The 14,740-nt window shown below is 42.1% G+C and overlaps 1 protein-coding gene across 1 annotated transcript in view; it reads right to left on the bottom strand.

Moving 5' to 3' along the window:
* IL7R (interleukin 7 receptor) overlaps positions 1-14,008 on the bottom strand; it is a 27,452-nt gene extending 13,444 nt beyond the window's left edge. The window contains exons 1-4 of the mRNA XM_019531954.1: positions 13,838-14,008; positions 5,252-5,390; positions 2,034-2,188; positions 1,140-1,294 (exon numbers count right to left, since the gene is read on the bottom strand). Coding sequence (XP_019387499.1) covers positions 1,140-1,294; positions 2,034-2,188; positions 5,252-5,390; positions 13,838-13,937 — 549 coding nt within the window. The 5' untranslated portion in view covers positions 13,938-14,008. The remainder of the gene's footprint in view (positions 1-1,139; positions 1,295-2,033; positions 2,189-5,251; positions 5,391-13,837) is intronic.
* Between the last annotated feature and the right edge of the window lie 732 nt (positions 14,009-14,740).

Raw genomic sequence — 14,740 nt, 5'->3', positions numbered from 1 at the left:
TTATCTTGCTGGGATCCTATGACCCCAGCTGACTTCCTGCCCTTTGGGCGGGGGGGCTGGACTCGATGATCTCCTGAGGTCCCTTCCAGCCCTAATGTCTATGAAATCTATATACATTGATTGGACTACAGGCAGTCCTTGGACTTACAACACAATTGGTTCTTGAAAACCACATCTTAAGTCAAAATGTTGTAACTTGGAACCAATTTTCTCATAAGAAACAATGTTATAAACAGGATATTGGTTCCCCAAGGCCTGATACCCTATTTTCACTAAAAATACCCCAGAATTTTGTACTCGATCAATTATAGATGAGTAACATAGCTAAATTAATGTATTTATATTGTAAATAGCAATCATATTGATTTGGAAGGACTTCTTTGAGGTGACTTCGCTGGACTTTTTGAAAGGCTCTTGGTTGGACTTTTTGAAGGGTTGTTGGCTGGGCTCTTCTCAGGTGTCTTGGCTACAGGTTTTTCTGGAGTCTTGTCTGCTTTCTTCAAGAAAGTGTCCAAGGAAGTTTGGACTGATGTTCTCCAGGGAGATGGGTGATGCAGCAAATTTGTTCGCTGGCAAGGCGTGGCATCGGATCAAGTGTTGTAAAGTCAAAACTGACGTCATAAAGTTGAAACAGGGTGTCAATTTAGACATGTTGTAAGTGTGAAATGTTGTAACTTGAAATACTGTAAGTTGAGGACTACCTGTACGCTCAAGGGATAATAGGAGAACAAAGAATTTTGGGGTGGATAAAAGGAAGAGGAAGGATGAGAGAGTCACTAGCTCAGTTGTATTGCCAAGTGGACTCAGAGAATCTGTGAAGTACTGCACAGGCATTTCTTTTGCCCCTTACTTCTTTGATAAGGTCTACCATAGTTGTACTCATTTAAACATGTAATGCACATTTCTAATAATACTAATGCTGATATATATAAAGCAATACAAAGTAATTCTAACAATCCAGAATAACTCCAGAATGGACTGGAACTGACGATTGAGAACTGAAATGATCTAAAGACATTTATTTTAGTTTCTTAAATTTTCAGCTCAATAAAAGCAAATTCGATCTTTTTGTGTGTGTTTTAGTATTTTAAATAATGTGAACTTTAGTAACTAGCAAGTCACTACAAATTTTTACTTACACTCCAACTCCCTTTTTGCCACCGATAGGATATTTGGTGTATTAATTTATCACGTAGATACCTCTTTGTTGAATGTGGCGTCTTGTATTGAATAAGATACTCATTTGCAGCCTCTTGGAATGTGATTGTTACATTAAATGGTTTTTCAGGTTTTACTGTAAAAGACAGTAACAGAGAGACAAGTTGCTGTGTCATACATTCATGCTGATCTTAATGCAGAACTTCTTAATAAATTCAATCCATTCTTTAAAAAGACTTACTAAAATAAAACCACCTCCAGAGTGACCTAATTTGCTCCAGGAACCATTCTAGCTCACAGCCCTCCTCTCAGTATTTCCTACTTAAGTATTTCCTAACTTAAGTGACTCCCTGCTCAATATGTTGGATACTGTGAATCCCATGCTTAGGCATCTATCTGACTATGCGAGAAGTAAGGTTTGGTGTAGATGATAGCTTTTATAGTATGCATTGTTTAGGTGGATTAGGATATTGATATAACCCTTGCTCACTATGGCCATACTAGACTTTAGGAGAAAATGGTCATCTACTATCAGCTCTGTACTAAACAACTCCTTGGCAAATTTTTATCAAAGCTACTTGCCAAATCCATTTAATGCCCTCTACATCTAGGGTTGGATTAGAAATACACATAGGTAGATAAATAAGCTGCCTACTATAAATGTAGTTTCATTATATCTAGTTTTGAGGCAGGGGGACTTCACATTTTTTCTATGTCTAGGGCCATAAATTATCTTAACTCAGCCTTGTCTCGAACTTCCCCTCAAACAGTCATCATTTCCTCCAGCTTATCTGGATTGAACCTTGGGCTTTGCAGTTAATTTTTCTTCAGTCATTTACATTGCCTAATATCGTGCAAGGTGTTTAGCATCTTACCAATACTGGTTACTTTCAGATTATTGCAGTACTTTCTTTTTGACTCAAGGATGACACAAACACGTCTAGGTGGGATGACTTGGGAAAACTCCAAAGAATATGTGCTTTCCTGCTTCTTCATTTGTGAACACTTCTCTATTCCTTCTTCATTGATACTGTTGAGCCAACATGACACAAATTTACTTTCTTATTAGTCTTAATGTAAAACATTTTAGTAAAGGTAACTCCCTATCTCTATGTGAGGTTGGATTTTCAAGTTCTTTTCCAGTACATCTCGCAAACATTAACTAATGGATGAAGCACTCACTAAGACACAGTCCTTTTGAAACCAGTGCATTGACTCACAACAGTGAGTAATGTTATGATTCCTGTTTGAATAATCAGTTCCTTTGATACACGGACAATTCTTATGAAAGGCCAGATTCTGATATCTTTGCTTATATTGACTTCGGCGAAATGGCATGTGGAGCAAAGTACCATATAAATAATAAAAAACCTAGTTGTAGTTTAGTAACAATCATGTGTAGGAACCTACAGAAATTTTGCAAACCAATCACAGGGCTGACTGCCATGTTTGCGGGATTATCCTGGTGGGGGCCCCCCATGCCTCTGACTGGCCAAGGGGCCCCCATCGCCCTGCCCCTCAATGCTGATTGGCTGAGAAGGCTGCCCATTATATGGCCCTGTCCCTTGGCCCCCTCCCAACAGGCTGCAAGGCTGGGCCATAGCAGTGGTGAGGACTGCTAGCTCTCACTGTGGAGCCAGCATTTTATTTTTAGTAAGCTTTTTTTTTAATTTTGCAGATTTTTGTGGTTTCTGTGAAATCTGTGAAATAACAAATTTAATAGCTGCTAATCATGTAGTGTCAGTATTAAAGCATGGTAGGAATTATAAAGCTGAGTAAGAAAATGGAAGAGAGATTTTGTATGCTAATAAGAGATATTTGGGCTAAAGTAGCTGTGTGTTTTTAAACTTGATCTTAGTATTACAGTTTTCAAGTGCAGTACAAATGTATCCCAAAAGGGTATGCTCTGGGCACCACTGCAACCAAGACAAAACTTTCACTAGTTTCAGCAGAGGCAGGATGAATGAATGAATAAATGAATGGAGAGAGGGAGAAAAATTCAACAGCAATATTTCAAGGACCAAGGAACTTCCCTATATTCCTCCCTCCAATTCACCCATGTTCAATGAATTCTAGAACAGTTTTAATCTAAAACCCAAAAAGGCACCAGCTTTCTAACTAAAATAAGGTGGAAAAGCTATCAGGATAGCTGGATGCTAAACCCCGCTTATAGCTGGCTGTTGCTGCACTTTTGGTTTTGGGAAAAACAAGGCAAAGGACAAAGCAAAAGTAGGCCATGGAATTAAAATCTGAACCTATTCAGAGAGGTGCCTTTGTGATAAAACAGAATTGAAAATGTTACCGGTCCCTGTCTCTTGATCAGCAATTTGTTTGATAACTGTACAGGTCTTTATAAAAAATATTCATTCTAATGCATGTTTTCATGGAATGGAGATGACTAATTAATATATATCTTGATTTAAATAATGGAGCATCCAGGGCACCCTTTTTAGCCTCACATACCCTATTTTAGTAAGTGAATTATATTCTGAGTAAACGGCAAAGCTCACAGTCATTTTAGTGGGCCAAGCTGCAGTGGGCTCAGCTGCAAGCCTCCATCAGGACAATGCAGAGTGACTGCAGTTCACAGTACTCATTGGGAGGCATTCAATGCTATGCACCAATGGCCACACACTTGGTGGGGTATGCTTACATGCCTCTAGGTCTAACTAAATATTTCCTGTCAAAACCTTTTGCTGTGGAAAACTGTCTTTGATGCATTGCAATGTGCAGAAGGTATCTGCTTGCTTTGGCAAATGTTAACTTTTCAGCAGAAAAAAATGTTTTTTAATCCTAAACATTTGGGGAAATCCTTTTCTTTTTGTCTACTTTTTCTGTAGAAAAGAAAAAACATTTTCCAGCAAGCTCTACGTCCTGCACAGGTGGACAGCTCTGCTGGATGATGCATAGGACAGAGGAGGGCACAGAGATATATCCCCCAGTACTCCCCTCTTTGAGCTACCTGTGCCCTTGGGCCATAGGGAGGGAGTACTACAGGGGTGGGTAAAGTCTAGCCCACAGTCCAGATAGGGCCTATATAGACTTCATTTCCCAGCAGACCCTGCCCATGTCACTGTGGTCAGTTTCCATGGAGACTCCAGAAGTGGTGGTGCCATCACAGCATGGGGCCAGGGTTTCGTTGGAGACCAGTCCCAGCAATGCTGGCAGGGCATGCAGCTGAGAGGGGAGCTGCTCTGGGGCTGGGATCTTGCAGTGGTGATAGTGTGGTCCAGAGGCAAGGCAGAGCTGCAATCCACACACCCTGGGCAGGGGCACGTGAGCAACGGATTGCGGCTCTGCCCCGGCTCCAGACCACACTGTCACAACTGCAAAATCCCAGGTCCAGCCCCAAAACAGCTCCCTGCCCAGCCACATGCCCTGCCAGTGCTGCTGGGGCTGGTCTCCATGGAAACCCTAGCCCTGTGTTGTCATGGCACTGCCGCTCCTGGGATCTCCATGTAACCAGCCTCAGCAACGAAGGCAGGGGCTGCTGGTAGATGGAGTCTGACCACTGAACCAGGGCTCCCATCAGTACAGGGACTGTAGGTGTGGCCGGCAAAGGAAAAGGAAACTCTGTCTGGGAAGTCCCATCCTTGCAACTCAGAACTGGAACAGCAGAAATGCCAGCTGTCCGTCAGTCTGCAGGGAGCAAAATGAGATCCATTGTGTACATCACCAGTGATTTGCTTGCTTTTATACTTCCTTTCCATTCTGATTGTTCCTATTTGGGGCGTGGCTTCCGCCCAAAACCAGCCCTATTATTTTTGGAATAATATGTTAAAAATTGGAATGAAAGTGACAATTTTGACCACTTCCTGTTAAATGCTGAACAGGAAACCTACAGTGTTTGTGAAATCTCCATCACTTGAAGTTTTTAAGGGAAAGTTAGACAAACACTCATCTGGGATAGTTTTGGCAGAAATAAGCCAGGGTTTGGTCTACATGACACCCTGACGTCCCCTTCTAGCCTCCCACCCCCCCTTTTTTTGATTCTATAACTCCATCCATGTTCCCTAACTTGTGACAAAACAATCGCTTACTGATGTAATGCCTGACTATTAATGTGGCAACTGATATGCACATAGCCGCTTACCATGAAACAATTTGAAAGTTAGTGTTATTAAGACTTGGCTCTGAAAAGCTACAAATTAAGGCATGAAGGGACGAGATAATTTCCAGCTGGCTGAAACAATCAATCTCAGGGTTGTCTGGTTCATCATCTCCAAAGGTCCCTAAGGAAAGATATACAGAATATTAATGAAGGGAATTAATATGTTCACACAGGCCCACTATAAGAGGATTTTCCCACAGAAGCTGATTAGAAGAAAGATCACCAAAATTTCAGTTAGGTCCATGGTTTTGAAGAAAAGAATCTGTATTTTTAATGGTATCCTCCTGCACCTGGATGGTTTCCATTCCCTGTCAGACTCATGGAATTAAATGCATTTATGGTAGTTTATATGAGAACTAAAAAGTATCCTCTAAGAGTTAACTTATTTTTTTAGATAGAGTAAGTGTCCCGGTGAAAGTATAAGACATGGACCCCAAAGGGTCAAAGGGGGACCCTGGGGGACATCACACCCCAGGAAAAACATAGCAAAAGAGAAAACAAACAAAAACACCCTACCTGCTGCAGGAACCGCGGCGGGACCGGAAGCGGCGGTGGGACCCGCATGGCTCATTAGCCACGGTTTTTTTAAAATGCAGACAGCTGGAGAGAAGGGGGAGGAGAGGCTGAGAAGGGGCACGGGGGAATTATCCCCAGGACCCGCCATAGAGGAGGGAGTGTATAAGAACGCTTCCCACAGGGCAGGAGATTGCCCTGGGAAGCTTCAATATAAAGACGCCGTTGCCGGACCAAGGAAGACGGAGGTGGCCAGGCTGCATATTACCATAAAGCCATGGGGAGAGACTACAGAAGGATCCCTACAGGCACAGCCTGGCTCCTGAGATCCATCCAAAGGAGAGGTGAATGTCCAAGGGACAAACGAAGACTGAGAAGTACAGGATTGATGACCCGGGAGAGTCTGTCAGAGGAAGGTTTTTATTCCAAGTCGGAAGGGACGTCAAGGGTCGGTCCCATACATCCCACACTAGGGGGAGGGAATAGGTGGCACCAAGGGAGTAGTCGGTGGAGGGACTGCACGATTGTGGGGCACGCAGTAACTAAGCTGCCCAAGAATAGTAATTAGAGGATCATGGGAGTTGTAGGCGGTTTTGTTGTTAGCTTCTTTTTCTTTGTCTCTGTTGCCTGTTTCGCTTTATAAAAATAAGGCAGAGGACAACGTAAAGCCTAGAGCATTCCCGGTGGTCAGGAAGGTCCAGCAGGGCATAGGACCTAGATGGGCAAGTAAGCCCTTGCCATATAGCCTAGGCTCGAGCAAGACCCAGGTATAGGATCTCATAGAGGGAGGGCAGGCCGCAAAAGTAACATCAGCACTCTGTCATGGCTGGGTGTACGGCAAGGTATAGGGGAGGTTGGAGCCTCGCGAAGACCACCACCCTTAGGCCTGGGATAGTCAAACCCCTGGTGGTTGGACCCCACCACTTAGAGGGTCATCAAAGTCATGGCAGGGGGGACTGGGGATAAGACTGCCCGGGGTGAGACATCGACACCCTAAGACCATTGGGACGGAGCAGAGAACCATCATCCAAATCCAGAGCCAAGCGGCGAGGGACTGGATGATCGAGGCCCAGAGGGTGTGGTAAGTTTCTAGTGTTGATGTGTTTGCTGTCAGTCATGATATAAAGGAATATTTATGTGAACTTGGAGGTCCTGTAAGTATAGACTTTCCATAGACTAATACAATGCAGACATTTTGTGTGACTGCAGTATATAGTTTTACTTACCATGAATTAGAGGTGACCATATTACTCAGAGGTAGATGAATATTGGCTTTAAGAAGCATGTGTGAACCTTATATCAAGAGAAGAATAGTAACTAATTTAGGATGAATTAATCTACGAATGGGAACTAGGAATAGAAACTAAGTTAAGAAAGGGATCTAAACACTCAGAGTTTTCCAAAATAGATATTTCCAGTAAAAATACTACTTCTAGATTCAAAGGTCTGCTATTTCATGGTCTGTTAGGGATAGAAGAAAGAGACACTGCTGGCAAATCAGAACCCAGTATCAACCTCTAGGCCTAAATCATACATGAAAAGGAATTTGATTGGCATCCTATAAATTGACTCAGATATTCATAGCACAATATTGTTTAAGAAGGTTACAACTGCAATAAAAGAGGAGTTTCTGGTCAAGACCACAGGCTTGTCTACTACAGTTATTGTTACTCATGCTTCAAACTGCAATACTTAGCACTGGAAGTAACCCCTTTCTATTTTGGTATAGCACATCAAAACTGGAGGACCACACCACTGCCACTGACTGTAGCTGCATGGGTACAAATAGCACCTGTATGCAAACACTTCTACATAGCTGAGAATTTCAGTGCAGCAGCTCTCTGCTCAGTGCCTTCTGCTCCCCCAAACTCCTCATCCCCTCACACCTCTAATGTCAAATGGAACCAATGCTTGTGCTCTGCTCTCTGATTCTTGACAAGGGATAGAAAATGAAGGTAACATTTTTAGAGTTCTCATTTAGCACTTCTTTGCCCTGTTGCACATTTCTGTCAAATATCATAAATGAGGCTTAGCAGGGAAAGCTGAATTTTTTTTGCCATACTACAGTTTCCTGCAAGTTGTGTCTTGATGATTCATTCTACCAACTGCATTTTGACCACAAGGGATAACAACTCATATCCAAAGCTCCTGTAGGCAAGACCAATGATAGCAAAATAAGAGGAGGATGTCACTTTACCCCAGCTTCATGAAATCCCACTTGTCATGGCAAACTGGCGGTGAAGGGTGAGATCGTGACAGGCTCTTCAGTAGGTCTGCAAGTGAAGAATCCCAGGAGCTTCTTACCCTCATCCCCTGCTAATGAACTAGCTACAAAGTGGGTAGGAAGAACAGACCCTGTTCTGTGAGTATCAGTTTAAAAGCAAGTATGTATGACCTGCTGGTTCCCTACTATATTCTGGAAGAGATGGGCATGATTAATTGCGCATGGATGTCAGGAAGCTACTAACAGCTTCTCCAAGTCCTGTAGCTGATCCCGCCTTTTTGATTCTCAGCCATTCCTCTCTGCTTGTCTTGGGGAACTTGTAAAGAGCCATGATTCCTGCTCAAGCAATGTGGGGTATATGCCTGTCATCCCTCTACCCAGGGGCAAATAACACAGGACTGTGTCATTATCACTGATTTGCCATTGCTAGAATTGACTCACTGATTATGGTTAAATTGTTTGGATTAAAGCTGATCTCATAACATTCCTTGTCACAGTCAAATTATGCTAGATATAATATAAAGCAATTCCCATCCAACAGAGAATACATTCTGAGGAAATCAAGACTCAGCCACTGGTTTCAGAGTGAGGGAATGTGCGGGAGGAAACATAGAGATAAGAGGATTTAGGGTTATTTTAAAATAGAGATAAGTAACAGCAATACCCATCAATGATTTTCCTAGCCATTGTGAGTTGTGGGCATCAAGGCAGAAGTGCATCTTGAAGGGAGATTAGAGGGAGAACCTGGCCGAAGTTTAAGAAGGACACTGATAACAAGGGGACCTGCATCCATGGAAGCAGCAGCCCGGAAAAGCTGCAGCTGCACTCCCAGCAGAGCTCAGGAAGTACGGGTGTTTGTATTCGATATGGCATCAAACACTCAGTGGTTTGAGTCTGTTTTTGTGACGGTTCAGATTTACACCTAAAGCTAAGGCTGTAGAAGCTTGTTCTTGCGGGTATCTGGATGCCAGGAAACTATGAATTGCTTCTTTATCATAGTAAAAACCAGTTTCAACTTTGTGTTGTGTTTCATACAGAATAAACTAACTTCCTGTATCAGGAGGAGAAAAATGGGATCTGAGGACAGCCAGTGCCCGCTCTTTATCTTGCATTTAAAGTGGGATGCAGGATACAGGGAATTTTCTTTTAAGGGGGAGAGAGGAGCTATTTTTTTACTAAAGATGAAATATTCTGCCCAACAGTTCTAACAGGCAAGTGAGTTCAATGCAGGTGAACAATGTGGAGCTGGAGCCCTTGAAGAATGATGCTCTCTTTAATCTATAGGAAAGGTACAGCATGAAGAGCAGCAGTTCAGACTTCCCCCAGGCTGCTCTGCTTCAACTGTGAACGGTGAGGACCACTGCTAGAGGTGAGAGGCATGCTGCTATGTTGTGATTTGTGTTATACGGTGCCTTAGAAGCCTTGATTCAAGATAAGAGCTCTATGGCTCTAGATGAGTGGTTTTCAATCTGTGGTGCAGGGACCTATGGGGGTCCACAGACAATATCTAAGGGGCCCACAAAAGATGACTTTGATCAATCAAAAGTATGTGAATACCCACACTTACAATTCAAAGGGGTCCACACCTCTTATTTGAAAATGTTTAGAGGTCTGCAAATGAAAAAAGCTGGCAAACCACTGTTCCGGATAGTCCATAAACATAATGAGAGAACTATGCTCCGATGAACTTGCAGTGTAAATAAAACAGGTAGGTGAAACAAACCACCAGGTATAGAGGAGAGAAGGAAAGTTAACAGCAAGAAATAGCACAGACTTTAGGACAGATTGCTACATTCAACAGAGGAACCAAGAATTGACTGGGCATAGGAAACATCTGCTATGGACTGAACTATTCCAGCTACAGATTAGGCTGGCAATGGTGAGACTGTCGATGAAGTCTGCCTATTAGGAACTGAATTAATGCCATCACATTTATTTCACATAAACAATTTCAATCAGTATTGCTTCAGAGTTAATACTGGAGTAAAATCATAGACTCATAGAAAAGTAGGGCTGGAAGGGACTTTCACATGTCATCTAGACCAACCCCCCTGCCTGAAGCAAGATCATATCTATTTAAACTATCCTATACAAATCCATTGTCTAACCTATTAGCAAACTACACTAGTCAACACCCAAAAGTTCTGAGGGAGGCAAAACCTGCCCTTCACACACAGACGCAGCAGCAGGAGGGGAAACTTTTTCTTCCCAGTCCTTGCCACAGGCATGTGAAGTCATATATGGCTAGAGACTATGCAGAATGTCATATAGTAAGCACTCTCAAGATTTCCAATTCAATTATTCATAAATTTTCCTATCCACAATTCTGGTTACATAGAATTAGCATTCAAACTGTTATAGATTAATACTGCTGTTTTTTTACTTATATAGTGACACTGCCAGATGCCTTATGTCTATAAAGATGTTGTCATATTATACATGAATCCACAGACTGCACTTGATTCATAAATATTTTTCTTATGTAAGCATTCTCTTGCCATCTGCTAACCATTTACTCATGGAAAGAGGCTCATAAACAGAGGAGTCAAATGCCAGAAAACTTGTAAATCAAAACCCATCCTGCTGTCCTTGAGAAATCAAGCTTCTTTGTTTACCGTTTGAACAGACTGTTTAATGTTTAACTAGCAAAGAAGCTCCTTGGTTGTTAAACGAGTATTAAAGTTGAAACAGGTCTCTTGCACTGTCTGGCATTGAACTTCTCACACTGTGAGTATGTTTCATGACTCAGGACAAACAGTATTCTACCAGTAAAAATACAATTAAAATAACCTAGGATTATCATTACATGTGCAATTTTAAAAGCATTTGCAAGTACCATATTATACATATTAACATTGTGTTTTGGTATCTGGTATGGGCTTTTATTTGTGTGTGTGTGTGTGTGTGTGTGTGTGTGTGTGTGTGTGTGTGTGTGTGTGTGTGTGTGTGTGTGTGTGTGGTTATTTGCATCTTTCTATCTAACCAGAATGGTATATCCTTCTTTGTTCGCCCTGGATTTTCCACCCCTTTTAAATAGCTCACAAACAAAGAAGTGGTTGCAGGGACTCCAACATGGTTTCTCCCATGAGTAACAACTGTTTTGGGGAAGTAAAACTTGGAAGGATCACAACTCTTTTTCTAGATCTTAGGTATTGCAAACTAATGGGTTTATCCTTATTTCCCTGAACTCAGTCAATGGGCAACTCAGACACTCAGATCTATTTATACTGTATGCTCTTCAGGGCACAGGGTTTTTTACTCTCTCTTGTTTGCATGGTGCCCAGCACAAGGGGGTTCCAGTCCTGATAGGGCCTTTTGGCATTACCATGGTATAAATATTTGCAGAGCCTCACACACAGTTTAACTTCCTACATTAAAATCAACGGGATTATCTACAAAACACAATCAAGCAAAGACAGAATGGTTTGACAGGATCAGGGATTAAAATTGCCTTGGAAGCCATCTTCATTGCCCCAGATAAGGACAGCTATTTTGTGTAGTCTTTTTGGTATTACTGCTACTTGAGAATGGATGATGTATTGAGAGATTATCTGGAGAAATCTGTAATCAAATAATGTTGATGTGGGTTGGTCCAGTCTCATAGAAAGAGGGCCACTCAAGTCACCAGTTCTGTCCAACCATCACTGGTACCCCCACATCAGTGCTACTTTCCTGCCAACCTCATATCTGTTCTCTTCTTCATGTACCACATCAATCCTATTCCCTCCCTCAAGCAAAACCTCTGTTTCTCCTGCAGCTTCTGGGTTCTTCATCCCTCTCTCAGGCTGGGTGTTGCAAGGAGAGAAAGTTGGGGGTGGAGGGGAGAGCAGGGGAAGGAGCCATCTTATTGCTCATTGGGGTGATGGGGAAGACCTTCTTGAGCTGCTCCTTCCTCCCCTCCCCTGTCTCAGGACAAGGGTATTGGTTCCTCAGGAGGAGAGAAGAGTTTCGTTTGCTCTGTTTGCTTTCTGAAGTAGCTCAGATTGGCTGCTCTTCCTCAGGAGATGGAGGAAGTGGAGGGTGGTCAATTGTGGTAAATATTCCTCAGGCAGGGCTAAAATTCATGAGGGTGGAGCTGTTAGTACCATGACAGACCAGTGCCAGCCCTGGCCTGACTTCCTGACTTAAAGAATCGAGAAAACTGGCAACACTGAGTAAGGGTTGCAAGGAACTGTTTCTCCAGCTAAAGAGGTGCTCCACCTTGCTTTTCTCAAAGTCAATGGCAATAACGAGTTCAATAATGTGTCAGAGATGAGTGGTCCCAATGATTTCAAATTCATTGACTTTAACTTTAAAAGATTAATGTTGACTTCAGAGGAACCTTTCACCTAAATAAGGTTTGCAGGTTCTTTGCTCATTCGCAAGTCTAAAAACAGAAGAAAATAGAACATATGCATCAGACTTTGTTTGAGGTTCTGGAAACCATCGTGTCCTCTATATTCTTCTGGCTTGCAAACCTGCCACACACTACATCTTTGCTCTAGTATTATAAATATAATTCTTTCAAGCCAGAGAGAAGGAGAAGGAGCTAACAGAATTATAACTGAAAGATAATGTAGGTACAAGGTAACTGCCTAATTATTAAAAACAAAACTGTACCCTCCAAGTGTTACTCACATTATAATAAATATCTATTACCCTAAATGACTGATTATTAAAAGAACAGCTATGTGTCAGTAGTCTTTTAATATGACTTCTTATATGAGTAAAGATTATGGCATATGTGACTTCTTATAGGGTAAAGATTATGAGACAGGTATTCAGGATTCGGCTCCAGGGGTTACCAAAAGGACCTAATTTTGGAGTTCTACATATGGCAAAATTCTTGGTGTCAAGGGAATTTTTTCCTGAATGGAGATATAGAGTGAGGCACATTTCTGCTGTCAAGGGAATTTTTAAATAAAAATGTGAGCATTCATCTCCTATCAAACACTTCAAAGTGTGTAGACCTGAGGAAGAGAGTTTGTGCCTAAAATGTCTCTAACTTCTTTCCCAACGATACAGTTGGTCCAATTAAAGACATACAAAAGAACCTCGTGTACATTTTGTGGACCATCATGACTATACTGAAACTCTAATCTCACTACAAATAAAGTAATGCAGTTCACAGGAATTTATGGACTTGGAGTTGTTATGGAGTCTACTGTCTATGAGTGAGAAACAGCCAAACATTTGTGGTCCTCTCCTGCTGATTTCTAGGAGTCCCTTATTTAAATGTTATTGTGACCACACGAAGAGTGGAAGACAGAGTGCCCCTTGTACTGTGGAGTCACTCCCGGCCAGAGGTAACTCAGTCTGGACGTTCAGAAATATCTTTCTAGAAAGGAAACTGCTTATGCTGGAGCTGAGCAGGTTGGACTGCATATGTACGTAATAGGTTGGCTCTGTTGCTTCATACCCAAACTACAGCAAATCATTTTCTCTTGACAAGGTTGCCTACAGAGATTATAAAACAAAACATAATATAAAATATACTGGAACCAAACGATTCTTCACTTACAAGCCTTAAATAATCACCGTTCTTTTCACAAAAGATAAATACAGTGCTAAAGGTGAAATGGGTCCTGTGTTCCTTCCTCATGCCACATTTTCAGTGATTTAATAAGATTGGGGCATATGTAGGAAAGGCAAGTTTGAAAATAAGAGCAGATCCATATCTGTATAAATAACACATTGGCATCACACACGTCCCATGACCTGGGAAGAGGACAGGCAAACCTAAGGGCTAAAATTCTAATAACTCCCATGTAAAACAATCCCAGTAAAGGCACTTCCAAAAACTGTGCTTTCAAGATTATTCATGATTGTAAACACAAACATAAATGACTCACCATCCCCATCTGCTGAGGTACAACAACTCTCTCCAGAAGCAGTATGAAGTAAAAAGAGTAAAATACTAAATGCTGCTCTTGTCCGTGTCATCCTGAGCATACTTCATGCATGCTCTGTGTGAGTGTGCATTCCCTCAATGTGCTTGCTCTCTTACTTTATACTCAGCCTACAGCAGAAACCCACTGCTCTGATAAAGCAACCACAGACGGGGGAAGTGTAAACACGCTGAGAAGGATGACAAGTGGCAAAGAGCAAACCAGGAAGCCAGAGTGTAAGTATTTGTGGAACTTATATTTCAAAATGTGGCAAACAAAAAGCTCCTGAATTCATTGGAAGGACTCCTACTGACTTCAGTGGATTCAAGGTCAGGTCCTAAGAGCCCATTTCTGTTCCCACAAATATCAATGGAATTTTTGCTAGTGTTTTCAGTGAAAGCAAGATACAGCTCTTATGGAAAATGGCTTAAAACCTAGGAAGACCACAAAGCTGCGAACTAAATTCTATGCTCAATTATAGCTGTGCGACTTTCACAGAATCCTAGAAAATCAGGGCTGGAAGGGACCTCAGGAGGTCATCTAGTCCAAGCCCCTGCTTAAAGCAGGACCAGCCCCAACTAGATCATCCCAGCCAAAGCTTCGTCTAGCCAGGCCTTAAAAACCTCCAAGGATGGAGATTACACCACCTCTCCAGGGTAATCTGTTCCAGTGCTTCAGCACCCTGCTAGTGAGAAAATCCTTCCTAATATCTAACCTAAGCCTCCCTTGCTGCAACTTGAGACCATTGCTCCTTGTTCTGTTATTTGCCATCACTGAGAACAGTCCAGCTCCATCCTCTTTGAAAACACTCTTCAGGGGATTGCAGGCTATATCAAATCCCCCCTCAGTCTTCTCCTCTGGGCTAAA

The sequence above is a fragment of the Crocodylus porosus genome, unplaced genomic scaffold (genome assembly GCF_001723895.1).
Source record: "Crocodylus porosus isolate Cpor-Errol unplaced genomic scaffold, CroPor_comp1, whole genome shotgun sequence".
Lineage (NCBI taxonomy): Eukaryota > Metazoa > Chordata > Crocodylia > Crocodylidae > Crocodylus > Crocodylus porosus.
The sequence above is the reverse complement of the archived record's forward strand: the minus strand, read 5'-3'. Positions and strand labels throughout refer to the sequence as shown.